The sequence below is a fragment of the Poecilia latipinna genome, unplaced genomic scaffold (genome assembly GCF_001443285.1).
Source record: "Poecilia latipinna isolate Pla-1442-1.1 unplaced genomic scaffold, P_latipinna-1.0 Scaffold1902, whole genome shotgun sequence".
NCBI lineage: Eukaryota > Metazoa > Chordata > Actinopteri > Cyprinodontiformes > Poeciliidae > Poecilia > Poecilia latipinna.
The window spans coordinates 89,515-104,503 of NW_015114518.1; the positions used below are offsets into that span (position 1 = coordinate 89,515).

The 14,989-nt window shown below is 38.1% G+C and overlaps 3 protein-coding genes and 1 long non-coding RNA gene across 6 annotated transcripts in view; 2 read left to right on the top strand and 2 right to left on the bottom strand.

Annotated features, from left to right (window-relative positions):
- LOC106935059 (uncharacterized) overlaps positions 1-528 on the bottom strand; it is a 4,537-nt gene extending 4,009 nt beyond the window's left edge. The window contains exon 1 of the long non-coding RNA XR_001421829.1: positions 446-528. This is a non-coding gene — a long non-coding RNA (uncharacterized LOC106935059). The remainder of the gene's footprint in view (positions 1-445) is intronic.
- LOC106935058 (transcription elongation factor 1 homolog) overlaps positions 1-1,481 on the bottom strand; it is a 6,667-nt gene extending 5,186 nt beyond the window's left edge. Inside the window, exons 1-3 of one of the 2 annotated variants that reach the window (XM_015015322.1) lie at positions 1,374-1,481; positions 681-803; positions 529-599 (exon numbers count right to left, since the gene is read on the bottom strand). In XM_015015322.1, the coding sequence (XP_014870808.1) occupies positions 529-599; positions 681-796 (187 nt within the window). In that variant the 5' untranslated portion in view covers positions 797-803; positions 1,374-1,481. Of the gene's footprint in view, positions 1-528; positions 600-680; positions 804-1,163; positions 1,298-1,373 lie in introns of those variants that run through there. The other variant, XM_015015321.1, reaches the window with a different exon arrangement.
- A 608-nt stretch (positions 1,482-2,089) lies between these two features.
- Positions 2,090-4,991, top strand: tmem205 (transmembrane protein 205). Its single transcript, XM_015015329.1, has 4 exons — positions 2,090-2,192; positions 3,707-3,812; positions 3,900-4,063; positions 4,147-4,991. Exons 2-4 carry the CDS (start codon positions 3,713-3,715, stop codon positions 4,447-4,449), a joined length of 567 nt encoding a protein of 188 aa, XP_014870815.1. The 5' UTR covers positions 2,090-2,192; positions 3,707-3,712; the 3' UTR covers positions 4,450-4,991.
- Positions 4,992-7,188: 2,197 nt separating this feature from the next.
- The window catches only part of rab3db (RAB3D, member RAS oncogene family, b), a 15,752-nt gene continuing 7,951 nt past the window's right edge, over positions 7,189-14,989 (top strand). For both annotated transcript variants that reach the window (XM_015015327.1, XM_015015328.1), the window contains exons 1-2: positions 7,189-7,586; positions 13,690-13,926. In XM_015015327.1, coding sequence (XP_014870813.1) covers positions 13,690-13,926 — 237 coding nt within the window. In that variant the 5' untranslated portion in view covers positions 7,189-7,586. The remainder of the gene's footprint in view (positions 7,587-13,689; positions 13,927-14,989) is intronic.

Below are 14,989 nucleotides of genomic sequence, written 5' to 3' on the forward strand. Positions count from 1 at the left end.
ACATAAATAGGTTATAATGATTTTCATTCAGTCAGACTTTACGCTGACTCTAGCCACATGCATCACAGGTAGATTCTAGTAAAACACTGATTAATGATTTATGAGTCCATGATTATGTGTCTATGTGGCTGAACACCACACGGCACGATCGAACCGATTGAACTGTTATACGTGGGATTTCTGTCGGCTAATGTGTCTCTCAGGTTTTGAAAATGGGCCGACAATCGGCCGACAACTCGTGTCGTGTGCGCTGGACATTACACTAAGGAAATGAGGAAGGGAGGGTCAGTGGAGAGCACCGGAGCGGAGCCTTTTTTCATTCAGTGTCATTAAGAGAAAGAAAAAAAAGGAAGGAAGAGACGATAAAGCCGATGATTAAAATGAGGTCGATAGGTTTAATTTATCGTGCGATTAATTGATTTATCGTTTATCACGACAGTCCTACCTGTGATTGCCACGTTTTATTTTGTAAGTTATGTTACAAAACATATCTTTTTGCACCACCTTTCATTATTAAAAAAAGGATACATGTTATAGGAGTCTGAAACTCCTCCAAGCACACGCTGCACGATATAATTCCCGTGTTCCGAGTTCTCTCCCTGAAACACAAAATATTGTGAACATATTTTTTGCAATCGGCGTCATTTCAAAAGCAACGTCAGCTCTATCGGAATCCTCACATCTTGACGTCGCAGGACTTCTCGTGGTTGCAGAACGGACACGTGAACTGGGTATCCAGGTTGCCCGTCATCTTCTTTTTGGGTGGTGGCTTTCTCTTGGACTTCCTGCGTCCCATCGTATCCCTGCAGGAGAGACAAACACCACCATGTTAGTGTTCTCATCCATAGCATTTTACTTAGAGAAATTAAATTACTGTAAATATAAAGGCAGGCACACCATACTTTAAAGATTTGATTTAAAAATCCCAAGAGTCTCCACACTGAATCAGATTATCCCTATAAAATGTTTTTTTTCCGACTAAATGTAAATAAATTCAAACACTATCAATACTTTTGCAAATACATTCCTAAAACCTTTGTTTGTTTTTTTTTTTTTTTCAGAATTACTGGATATATTTTCTACTAAGTCTACTACACGTTTCTTTACACCAACATAAAGTTAATACGTCTTTTTAAATGTTTGCAAACTCTTCATGTATTTACCAAAATGAGGAACGACTTAGAAAGACACAACGGCACAGAGATGCTGCAAAGATGTAGCTAGCAGCTGTTAGCATGTTCATGCTAACAGGTAACTGACGTTTGCTTGTAGCGCTTATCAAGCGGACAAAAGCCAGGCTTTAAACGCGCCGAACCTTTATCTCCATGCTTTACCTTTTCACCATTTGACTAATATCGCTACCGTTATCTTACCAAAATGATGACAGCAGCGGAGGATGCTCAGGAGTTCGTTTACCAACCCGTTGCGTATTCAATATCTGTTAGGACGTCGTCCATTGGTCAGGGGAGGCATTACACGGGCTCTGGTTGGTTCCAAACTGTCCAATAGTGGCGCTCCTTCTCTAACACCCGCCTCCTACCGGAATATAGAATAGAATAGAATAGAATAGAATAGAATAGAATAGAATAGAATAGAATGGCGTTTTGCACAGAAAAAGGAAATCCTTTTTTATATATCTTTTTTGAAAGAAAAAAGACGTTTTGAAAAAAAAAAAAACAGGACATATACTTGATATGGATATTTCTGTGTAGAAATACATGAAATAATAAAAGAAATGTCTACGTTTTTTATGAAGCGTTTCTCTATTTAATAATAGGTGAAGGATGCTTTTTAGTATAAGCTACCTAAGCTTTAAATTGCATTGTAGACTCTGAAAGAACGATGTTTTTATATTCGGCAAAAATAAAAAATATATATCACAAAGAAAATATTGTGTGAAGTTGTCATTTAAACAGAAGCGGGTGCTATGCTAGTCAGGGGTTTACACACATGCTAGTAAATAAAACATCAGTGTAGAGGCTGTGACAATATATGTCAAAAATGAACCAATTAAAAACAGTGTCACGACAAACGGTCGCTTAGCCAAGAATGCGATTGGTCTGTTTCCATGAAAGAGGCGGGGCTATTGATTCCAGAAATTTGACAGAGGAAGTGGCTGTCCCTTTGAACTTTGGTTCTTACTCTTGTTGATAGACGGTGGTTGTCCTTCCTAAAAGCGCTCTGGACTAAGGTAGGCATCGTTTCTTTGGTCATGCTGAACTTATTCCCGCTGTAATTATGTAAAGTAAGTCGTGGATAAAGCTAGTGCAGCTGCGATGCTTATACATGTGTAACTGTGATAGCTGAGTGGCTAACAGCTCGGTAGCCTTACTTGCACGCTTACTTCAGGTTTTTGTTGTTGTTCTTTGCAGTTTAGATTGTTTCTACACCTTCTTCCTCTTCTCCTCCTCAATATATTGTCTTTGCTATGCTTGCATATCATTTTACGACGAATAAAGAGTGGAGTGAAATTACTGTTCTGCCTCCTTCTTATCTCACCCTGAGGTGCTTATCTGGTCTGCTGCATGAGCGAAGTTGAGGCGTCAGTGACGCCCAAGTAATTTCTATCTTTGAGACCATTAGTTTTGCTCAAACATCTCCCGGTTTTTTTTCTGAACATTAAAGATTCTGTTTGGGAAAAGGAAAATAAAAATGTCTTTTGCAACAGATTATAAGGTCTTGTTTTTACAAGTGGGAGCAGCTGATTTATCATTTTAAAAGCTGAAATTATACTTGAACTAAGACCCCAATTCCCAGAGGAGTTGACAAGGAAGCTTCATGGATGGAATGAGGAAGTTTAAACTATTCCTTTGGCAGGAGGAAAATAAATTAATTGTTGAATTTTCTTCTGACTTAGAAATTAGAATGTAAAAAGTGTTTGTATTTTCTCAGCAGCCCTAACTGAATGGCTTGTATCAAAATAGTTGCTTCAGCTACATCTACACTTCTTTTGGGGCGTCTCTACCAGTTTGGCATATCAGGAAGAACCTCAGTCAGGTTGGATAGAGAGTATTTGAATATGAACTTTGAAGGTTCACCACATACTCCCAGTTTTATGGACTCTGACTGGACTGTTCTAACACATGAAAATTGTTTTATGTAAATCAAGGCTTAATGAAAAGGCAAACCAATAAACTTGACATAAATTGTAAAACTGTTGAAGAAATAAAGGTATAAATGGATAATTACATAAAGACAAAATTGTACCAATGATTGAAACGAGTACAAGCATTTCAAAATATGTCATAAACACCATACAAATAAATAAATGAGTCAATGGCAGTTTACCTGAATTGTTAAGGACTCTTAAGACAAATAATCAGTATTTTAGGAAGTTTAATAGTTTTGTACAAAAAGTTATCAAAAATAACCAAACTTCACTATGGAGTTCTGTTTTGCGAATTGGTAAGATTAACAAAGTGGGACCTAAAAACAAATGTTAGCGATAAAACTAGCAATTGTCGACAAGAGGATCCAAACAACGTGAATGTCAATCAACTCACCACTGAATCTGGTGAATCCATGTCAAGTTTTCATCGACCTTTGGGATGTAAGAGGCTGGCCACACACAGCCAACGCTTTTAGAACAGCACCCCTAGTGGCTGGAGGAATGAACGGGTTATAGACCTGATGAAGTTGCTTAAATGTGCATCTTTCCTCAGGTTGTGAGAACCACATTTTTCACTATCTGTCTTGTTTGCATAGTGATGCCATGGCAACGGAGGGGGAGCCAACCGACGCGATCAAAGTGTTGCACCTGCTGCTGCTCGCCTTCACCTGGGGCATGCAGGTGTGGGTCTCCTTCATCGGAGGTAAGCGTGGCCCAACCCGGCAGAGGAAGCGAGGCGTGCCACAAGCGTTTCTGGCGGTAACGCTGTTCGGTTTCCCCATGTCCGCAGGTTTCGCTCTGGTGAAGCAGGTGTCGTTGCACACCTTTGGTTTGGTCCAGAGCAAGCTGTTTCCCATCTACTTCTACTGCCTGCTGGGAAGCAACTTCACCAGCCTGGCCGTGTACGCCGTGTACCACCCCAGAGAGCTGCTGGACTGGCACGAAGGCGTGCAGGTGAGCATCAATAACTCCCTCTTTGACGGTAAAAAAAAAATACTGTTGGTTTGGCATCGTTTTCTCTTCCTCTCGTCGCCCAGATGCTGATGTTCTTCGTGGCGCTGATAACGGCAGGCCTGAACGCCCAGTGGTTCGGCCCAGTGGCCACCGAGGTCATGTTCCAGATGAGGGCGGTGGAGGAGGAGCACGGCCTGGGGAACCAGGTGGGGCTGGGCAGCCAGAGGGAGGACTACGCCAAGCTGAAGGAGCAGGACCCAAAGTACCGGGCCTACAGGAAGACGTTTGGGCGGTACCACGGCCTGTCCAGCCTCTGCAACCTCATCGGCTTCCTCTGCATCACAACTAACCTGGTCTACACCGCTCTCAAGCTGTCCACCATTTAAACACCAGCATTATATAGGCGTCAGGTCCGCAGGCATTCATGCAGTATTCAGTTTCCCACATTTTATTAAAAAACAAAAGTTTTATTGGGATTTTAGTGCGACAAACGAACATAAAAAAGTACTAAAAAGGGAAATGGTATTTCAAATCTACTGGGGACACAATGCAAACGTCAACTAATTATATAGTAAAAAACGATGCAAAAACAAACAAGCGAGACGCTCGGATGTTTAAGAATAAAATACAGTACATTTAATAAAACGAACCCACCGTTGTAAATATTAAACAAAAAGGAGGAAAAACTATTCTTAAAACAGAAAAGTTCCACTAATGTATAAACTCAAGTGATTTAGTTGGGGTTGAACTTCTAACTTCTGAATTTCTAAACAAAATCTTCTCCAATTAGAAGAAGTTATTTATAATAAGCACAGTCCAAAACACTATATCATTCTCCAAGACTGGAGTAAGTTAATTTTTATAGTACAGTCAACATCAAAACTTCTTATAAGCCCACAAATCACCTTGTATAAAATAAAAAAAAAAAGACAAATGTTTTGAAGTGGGTTTACAAAAACTTGTTGAAGTTTAATTTCAGGAATATAAGTATTTTTAAACTGCAACATCACCCTGAACACATCATCCCCACAGAGAAACATGGTGGTAGTAGCATCATGTTTTGGGAGTGTTTTCTTTATATATATATATATATATATATATATATATATATATATATATATATATTAACTAATTATTTCATAAGTGATCCAGGATGTATTTTTTCAATCACGGCACAGACAGACAGAGATGCGCTGACGCCGTTATGTCGATTTAAGCAGATTATGGAACAAACATGCAGCTGTTGTCTACTTCTGACTTTTACTGAGGAAATGATTCATCCATTATTTTTCTTGTAAAGGATCCTTTGATATTTTTGCTTTAACTACATACACCTTGTCTGCTGAACAATCTGTTTAAAACACTGGAACAAATTAGAACATCTTTTTGCAGTTGCTCTGTTTATCCAGCAGATGGAGATATTTACCCATAATTTCTCAATCTGTATCTACATTGAAGCTGCATTTCAATTGTAGTGTTGTATGTTATGTAAGAAGTTTTTCAGCTTGAAATTAACACTGTGAATAATGGAATAAATAGAAGATTTATGGATTATTTCCCTCTGTACTTGCAGAATCTGTTAACAACAATGCTGTCCTTGTATTGTTTTTTTTTTGTTTTTGTTTTTTTTTTTGCTTTATTTTTTACATTGTTGTATAAATTCAGACTCAAGCAGGCAAGCTGGATTCACTTTTGGTGTCTTTTAATGAAATTACTTGTGATGCACATCGGGTTACGAGAGTATTTTACAGGCTTGCCGCAGGGAAACGCTGTTCCCATCTCACTATCGACACTAATGGCTTGTAATGGAGTCCCTCTTAATATTGAAAGCTTGGACTTCTAGGAAATGGATGAGCTTGCACAAATGTGAATTAATTCCAGTTTGGAGTTGCAAATTTCATTCTAGTAAATATAAAATCTCCCTAAAAATAGATCCATTGTGTTTTCGTCAACGCCATATACCTGAGTAACATGTTACACAGGTAGGTTAGGTTGTGGGAAGCAGTTCCTGTGCCTTCTGGGAAACGTTCTCTAATCTGTCAGTAGCAGTGCCATCAGGAAGTAAACTTTGTTTGGCCAGAGAACAAGTTTATCCACTCCTCTCACCTGAGATGGAACGGAGGAGAGATTTCACATGAAATGTTTGCATCTTCAGTGCAGGTTAAATACAAAGGAAACCATTCGATAAAACTTCCTAAATGTGTATGTAGGACAGTTCATGAATCTGTTTTTAAAAGGTTTATGTGAAAATGAAAACATGAGGGAATGTGGCAAGAGAAGGAAGTTTGAAGGACTAGACTGGTAGGAGACAACACAATTTGAGAGATACGAGGAAATAAAAGTTGTAGCCTAATTTGTCTGAGGAGGAAACGGTAAAACCAACAGGCATTCAATCACAGTTATAACAGATTACTGGGTGCACCTCATTGTTTAAAATGGATTTTTCTCCACCGTGAAAAATCAAAAATGCTCTGTTTTAACCCTCCCACGCCGTTAGTACGACGCTCAGGAGCAGCCCTGACAGTATCACGGTTGGATAACGGGAAAGCAGGACGTTGTCCCGTCAGATAGTCAGTTCCTAAAACAACACACACAAAAACTTGTGAAAAAAAAAAAGCGTTAAAAAAACTCATGGGGTTGAAATGAGCCCCATGAGGTCATTTGAACCTCATGGGGGTCATTTGATGTGTGTTTAGGAACATTGTCCAATTGGAACACCTGAATATGTCCAAGTGTAAACCATCTGACCAAAGCTTTTTTTTTTTTTAAACTAATGACAATGTCCAATTCTGGTCACAAACCATCTGCTCTATGTGGCTTAAGGTAAACTTTAAGTAGGGCTTCTTCTGACTTTCTTCTTGCCATATTTGTGCGGTTTAAGAGTGACCGTTGTCTTCTTGGCTGCTTGATGAAAGCCAGAGCAAAGGAGGCTGATTACGCTTGACTTTTAACATTTTAATTCTTCAAAACTATGAAAGCCAAGTATCTATGCTCTTCCACTTCAACATTAAAAGCTGTATTAAATGCTTTTAAAGTACAAATAAAATACATTGAGTTTTCACTATCGCTCGAGGGCGGAGATACTAGAAGCGTAGCTTGATTGTTGTCGAAGGTGTGCGCGTGCGTGCTGCCAGCGCGCACACTTTCACGCGCCCAGCCCTCCTCTGCTCCGAGCCTCTTCGCCTCGCGCTGCAGCTAGTAGACTCATCCCTCTTAGCAACACCTCTCAGTCGGGACTATCATCCAGAGACGGCGGGCGGCAGCTCTGTAAACACACCGGGAACTTGTCAGCTGCTCCGGGTCAACAAAACAGGGACGATAAAAACAAACAAACAAAAGTAGTGTTCTGTGAAAGGAAGCACGTCGGCTGCTGTTGCTTCTATCACTGGAGCAGGAAGGTGGTTTCTAGGAGCACTTTGCTGGCCAGCTAACTACACCGACACCTTACGGGCCAGGCAGGAGAGAGCAGAAACAAACAGCCGAAAAGGGAACCAAGTAGGGCAGTTCTTTGCTGGGTGAAGAGGTAAGCTTCTTGTATCGGGTGGTGGTTGCTTGCTTCACTCTTCCTTTTCTTTCGGACGCCTTACTATGTAGCATGACTCTTACCGTTTACTTGCAAGAACACTTAATATATATATATTTTTTCCTCTTTTGTCATTTATTGTATATTTACAAAAGGTGGAAGCGCCTTGGAGTCTGTTCCCCTTGTCAATTTTTTTAAAAAAATATATATATTAAAAATCACCTTCTCTTCTTGTTTGAACTCTCCTCCTAATTAAGGAACAGATGTGGCAACTGGCCGAAAATCAATAGTGTCCATTTCCTGTTGGTTGGGTGTGCAAACAGTGCTGCCAGCTGAGGGACCTGGCTGCGCCGTCATCAGCCTCCACACACAGCACTGGCCTGTGTTTGTTTTACTGAAACACAGTAATGAGTCATAAAGTTGCCTTCTCTGCATGGAGATCGCTGTTACGATATGACAGCCAGTCGGTGTTGATGTGGGACTCCTTATCAAAGCCATCACTTGTACCGCAGTGGGATCTGTTTAACCAGGTGTTCTGTCAGGTCTATGTCTTTCTCTAGAGATGTCCATTGCATGCAAAAGGAAAGTGTGACTGAGGTTTTCCTAGGGTTCCTGTTAGCTGATTGTAGTATAAAAATAGATCACTTTAAGTTATTCACATATAGCAGTAAGTACATACATATCGCCCCTCTGGGTCCCTGACATAGCGATAATGTGACTGAAGATCCCAGAGTCAGTTTCTAACCTCAGATTTACATTAGCACCTAACAGGGAAAAGCCTCAGGTCACAAAGAAAACAAAGTCATTTCAGCAAGGACTGCACCCACTGCACTTTTCTTGACCAATCACTGAGCTTTAAAAAGCCTGAATTGCCTGTTCCAAATTTGCCAATGCTGACTTTTTAAAAATTTATTTATTTATTTTGTCTGTAAAGTCATTAAATGCAGTGACTAAGTTGGCACCAGCGGGTGCCAATGGTCAATTGACAATTGGTGCCAAATTTCTAATGTATAATTCCGTTTTATATATTTATGAATTGGTGCTTGTGCTTTGTCTGTTTTTAACATTGCCTATGTAACTTTATGTTGTTCTGTATGTTCGAAAGCCTGGCTGCAAAACAAATTTCCCCCTTAGGGCAGACAGTAAAGGAACTGAACAATCTCTGGCACTGAATTAAGGAATTAATTCAGTGCCAATTTATCAAATCATCCCAAAGTTGAACTTGATTTTTAGCTGTTAAAATTATTCAGATTTTAATCTTTATTAGTTTTTAAAAGTAAAGCATTGACAGCTTTATTGATTTAATTGAATTTTAATGGAACCAAAGTAAACAGTAAATGTATGCAATAAATGTTGATATTCCACTAATGTCCAAACAACCCAATTTTGCAGTTGCCGTGTTTCTATTAAATGAGAAATACAGTTAAAATCTCGTGACCCAGTTTGCTCCCACAATGTCATTAATAAACAGGCCGCGCCATCATCCTCATACCACTTCTTGTCGTCTGCTTCGTCTTTCCTGCCAGTAGTAACATCCATTTGGTCACCACACCACTGGTCATTTGTCCTTTTAAGCAGAGAAATGTAAGCCTGATGTTTACATGTAAAGATTTTTAATTAATTATTATATGAACTGAGTAAAAGTTATGAGGTGCCATAAGAATTGAAGTTGTATCAACATTTAACTAGTTCAGTGACAGCACAAGTGCTGTCAAACTTGCAGCACTATGAAAACTAATATTTGTGAAGTTATTACTAGCATCAGTTATTCTCATTAGTTGTGTGCCATGTCCAGCCCACACAGTGTTTATATAGCTCATTATATGAAGTCAACACAGTTAAAGTCAAAAGCTCTCATAAAACTTGAGGTTGTTAAACGTTTCTGCTTTAACAGAATTTTAGTTTAACTTGTTTTAGCTAGCTTAGCTACAGCGCTAAAGCCAAACCTGTTACAGGCAGTGTTGTTCCACCATATTTAAAAATAGAAATAGAAAATGTGAATTGGTTTTTAGCCTGAAATGTCACTGAAATGCTAATAAAGAATTTAGATGTATTTTTTTTTTAAAGAAAAGGTGGCATAAAAACCTTTAAATAAATGCTAATGTCAAACTTCTCAGGAAGTGTTTTGAGCTGGGACAGTTGTTGCTAGTGGACGGTTGTCAGGTAAAAAGGTCCATATGCCACCTTATCAGAATAGATTTCAAAAGTGTTACTAATGTCTTCATTGCAAAGAAATATATTACATTTTTTAACACATAGAACATACTATGAATGAAGATGAAATAATCTCAATAATTTTAAAAAGTTTACTTTTATCTTCAATTTAATTTATTTCAGTGTGTATTAATTGAAATAAATACATTTTATCTAATTTAGAATTAGTGATGTTAGATATTAGTGATTATAATTGCATGCCTGTTGCATTCATTATTGTTTGAGTTTGTAACAGCTTATTTTTTTTAGAAGCACAATACCTAGAAAACCTTTTTCAGGGGAAAAATGACTGTGTTCATAGAAGACATGGGCCTGGCTTCCTTTTAAATAATGAGCAAAAGTTGTGAAAGAGTGTTATTTTTACTACAGGCAACAGAGTTTCGCCATCAGCCAGCACACAAGACAGCACAAGTCTGTGGGTGTAACAAACAAGAAGCAGAAGATGTTTGAAAGACCGTAGCTGCAAATGTTGATATTCCACTAATGTCCAAACAACCCAATTTTGCAGTCGCCGTGTTTCTATTAAATGAGAAATACAGTTAAAATCTCGTGACCCAGTTTGCTCTCACAATGTCATTAATAAACAGGCCGCGCCATCATCCTCATACCACTTCCTGTCGTCTGCTTCGTCTTTCCTGCCAGTAGTAACATCCATTTGGTCACCACACCACTGGTGTGATGACAAAAAATGTTTCCGTTGCAGTTTTGCGAGATAGACTAATTTTGATAAAAACTGAAAAACCCCCTCATGCTTGCCCCAAAACTTATCAGAAATGTTATGTTTTTTTTTTTTTTGTTTGTTTTTTTTGCAATTGGATCATTTATTTTTGTAAGTGCAGTTTACACAGCTGGGGTGAATACAACTCTAGAAAGTGAATCCTACCTACATTTAAATTGAAAACAAAATGATCTTTGGCTTTCTGTTTTGTTACTTTCAGATATGCAAGATATTTTTAAGCTAAATAATTGAAAAGATTGTTTATATTTACACTTCAATAGGAAGTTACATGAGCTTAAATTGACTCATATTGCTTGTGTGGAAGGGAAGGACACTGACCTCATAACTTGCAATTACTTTGCATCTACTTGCGTTGATGCGTTGAATGACATGCTTTCTGAAATATGCAGTCGTGTTTTTTTTTATCTCTTTTTACAGTCATAATGCCACCAGATCGTATCTCTATATCTCCGCCTCATGTTGAAAACCTCCATTTAGCCACTTAAAAGTCAAACAAACTGACTGCTCTCACTGCTAATGGGTCTTCCACGCAGCCGAGTCATGCTCTGGTCTCCACGGAGATGCGGTCTCGGTAGACAGAGGCAGGGCTGCGGCGATTGATCAGCCGTGCGCTTGAAAGCAAAGAGACAGCCAACTTGTTGCTCTCCACTTAATACCCAAAAGCCGAGCAGCTGCTCCCCTCCTCCCACTGTTTAGGCAGCTAACAATGAAAGGGCCTGATGGCAGGTAATCTCACATCGGCCCGCAGGAGAGATGGCAGAGATTAACACTTTAAGTAAAGCAGGTGGCAGGGCTTTGTTTATTTAGAGCTCTCAAACTTTTAGACGTCTTATTTTACACATTTTCATCTGTCTCGCATCTGATCCACTATTGAATTTGTATGTGTTTTTCCATCTATAAATAACATCTTACTGTATAGTAATAGACTGTATATAATCCCCTCCTTCTTGTGAAAACATAAAACTACTCTGGGACAATGTGATTACATGTGGCCCTTTATCACAGTTCAAAAACAGCCTAAGTTTGGTTTGCCAGTTCAGTTGATGTTGCAATAAAGTAATTAATCGCATGATTAAGTAAACAAGCTTGATAATTTCCATTTGCATGATTTATTGTTTTTCTCTTTTCTCTCTTCCTACCAAAAACTGTGACAAAAGTCTTCAGACCGGCTCATTGGTCTCAGATAGCTGTTTTTTTTGAAGGGCAATTTTGTTTACAGAGGCTTCATAATTCATTTTTTATTGTTGTTTTTGTTCATTTACTGTGAATATTGAAAATGTCTTCCAGTTCAAATGCTAAATGTTCATTAGAATTTAAACTGCATTGATCTCAAGAATGTGTTACCGTGCCATTAGCATTACATTATTTTATTACTTGATAATTGTCTCAAAACAACAATATTATCATTTATCGCAATAATTTCTGGGATAATTTATTGCCCAGCAAAATTTGTTATCTTGACAGGCCTAGATGCAGATCTACATTTAAAAACAATTTTAAGGTGAATTTCTCAAAGAACGATACAGTATTTAAAAAAAAAAAAAGATGTTGCAAGATGCAACATAAGTATTCATCCAGATTTTTGTTTTTAACTTTAATTATTGGTAATTGGAACAAAAAACATCCAGTGGCTTTTACTGAAATGCGAACTTGGACATGCCCATTTAATACACTTGGCAAAGTAAAGCAAGAGTGAGTCACATCCTGTTCTTGCTGCTGACATTAAAATATTGAGTTTATTTAGCAGATAAAAATCAAAATGTAAAATGGTTGTTGCAGTTATAGTTAAAAAGAAAAAATGTGGTCCTGATGTAACTTTCAGTTCGACATTTGTGGCCCCATGATAAAAGGTTTGGACACCACAGGTTTAAAGGTCTCCATGGTGGCTTTAGTGACATCTGTTGGCAAGTTGTAGAATGCAACAACCTAAATATTACTGACAACGTTTGTGATTTAGAAACTGTTAAAAAATGATAAAACTGTATTACTGAGTGTAACATGTTTGTATCATGCTTTAGATAGTATGAGATTCTCATGGAATGATGACCTAAGAATATAACAAAAAAGTTAGGTAAAAATATATAAAAATATTTAATTGCTCTGGTTGAAAACAGAAAAATGAACAATTATTCTTACTGCTGCTAAAATAATCTAATATATTGATGATTCGAATTTGAATATTGGCGTCCAGAACATTTCTTTATTGTTTTAGTTTTCATAAATTCACCAGTCTCTCCATTTTTTTATTGTTGTGTTTGTTTTGTTTTTGCAACTTATGAATTCAACCTTCAGATCAACATCAAACCCTATGACATTTGATAATACACAAGCAATTCAGGTCAATTCATTCTTTTTTTCTTCTATGTATATATTTTGGAAGATGTTTAATCAGGAAAAATATTACAAAATTTTTTTCAAATATTTCCAAAGTAGAACCACAAAATCAGTGATTTTGATAGAAAGAAAATCACAACAAATGGTGAAATCCCGAGGAGACTGTTTAATCTAGGTAGAAATATATGACAAATTCTGTCTGGATTAAGAATCAGTTCCCAAAAGGTCTTCCAAACGGACAATAACACACCAAAACAAAGACTTGACTCTGACTCAAGATTTTGGACTCAAGTCTCATGAACAATTAAATATATTAAGGAATTACGTTACAATAAAGATTTCTCTCAAGATTAATTCAGTGCTAAATAACTGTTGGCATTTCCTTACAAAAACTTACCTCAATCTGAATTTGTTATTTAAACAAAGACTTTTGGTTCTTGAAATAAAAGAACTTCTGATCAATTTTAGTGAGGAATTAAGGATCCTCTCTCGATTATTCGCCACGCCATCCCTGACCATTTCTTATTTGTACTAAACCATGGAATGTATTTAACGTTTCCACTTGACATTGGCAACAAAACTTTTAAGCACAGACTTAGTTTATGGTTTCCTGATAGTCATGGAACTCGTCAAAGGATTGCTGTGTTAATGTCTTCAGACTTGGACTTGGATAAACTTATGTTCCTCAGTCTGTACTACATCTGTTATTTATAACAATGTTTGCAATAAACTCCGATTTCAGTAAGCATTTCTTATGACCATTTGTATTTTTATTAATCCTTTTTTTGGGGTGAATTTGTACTCCCTGCTCTGCAGATGGCATCTACCGACTCGCGGCTCCATCAGCCTCCCTCGCAGAAAGACGCGGCCGACCAAAACTTCGACTACATGTTCAAGCTGCTGATCATCGGCAACAGCAGCGTCGGTAAGACCTCTTTCCTGTTCCGCTACGCCGACGATTCCTTCACCCCCGCCTTCGTCAGCACCGTGGGCATCGACTTCAAGGTCAAAACCGTCTTCCGCAACAACAAGCGGATCAAGTTGCAGATTTGGGTGAGTGGCTGGAGCTGGGATTGAGATGTTATACCACACCAACTGCAGGTTGAACAACTAGCACACTTAGCAGCAATTTGAATGTCTGTAATAAGAATTACTTGAAGTGGAAACCTTTGGGTGCCCGTGTTTGTTTATGTGGATTTGGCCTGTGAGCAAGTTTTTCTCGTCAGTTGTGCAAATGCAGAAGAATGACTTCCTCAAGTTTTCACATTCTTTCTTCCTACTCTTACCTGGCATCTGCTGAGAGTTCCTGGTTGATGCTTGAGGAGATGGTTGTACTGATTAAGGAGGTGTGGCTCTATTTCAGGTTTCCAGAGTTGCACTTGAAGTGACAAAGCTCAGGTTAAGCCCAGGTTAAAAGGAGTTTAAAAAAAAGGACTTGTCAAGTTTTTATTGGTTTATTTTAAATCAATAGTTCAGAACCTTGAGGTCATGTTTAAACACGACTTTACAAAGAGTGAAGACAATGACACTTTCAATTTTTTGGTTAGGATTCAGATATTTTATCATCATACCAGCTCATGTTTCCATATTTGTGGTGGGAAATTCAGACTCTGCATAAATCCAGATATAAATCCAGATGGGTTTGTCCCAGGGTCTGATTGTACAGTTTGAACGGGGCCCAGACCTAAAGGGACCTCTGCAGTCTCAAAACGTCACAGCAGTTTATGCAAACACTAGTTTATAAACCTTTACGACATTGTCACGTTTGCATTGGGTGGTTATTTATACAGAACCTGTCAGTCATTTACACTAGCAATGGAGGCAGGAGACAGTATGCCACCAAATCATCTTCCTGTGAAAAAGCTGAAAGAAACAAAGGGATTGTAAAAATCTACTTAAAAGTATTAAATTAAAATTTTTTATACATTTTTTTTTCACCACCTAACGCAGATGTAGTGACAGTTCCGAGGTTCATATAAAATAGCATTTGCATTACAGTGTGTTGTGTTTTGGAGATTTGAGATGGTACTTTGATGGTACATATGACAGACAGATAACTGCAGCAGCCGACACAGTCCCCTTTCTCTGGGATTATTTCAGTATCCTTTTAACAAAA

Coding starts and splice junctions, on each gene's coding strand:
- tmem205 (XM_015015329.1), top strand. CDS start 3,713: ATGGCAACGGAGGGGGAGCCAACCGACGCGATCAAAGTGTTGCACCTG. Junction 3,813..3,899: donor GTGGGTCTCCTTCATCGGAG/GTAAGCGTGGCC, acceptor CCATGTCCGCAG/GTTTCGCTCTGGTGAAGCAG. Junction 4,064..4,146: donor ACTGGCACGAAGGCGTGCAG/GTGAGCATCAAT, acceptor CTCGTCGCCCAG/ATGCTGATGTTCTTCGTGGC.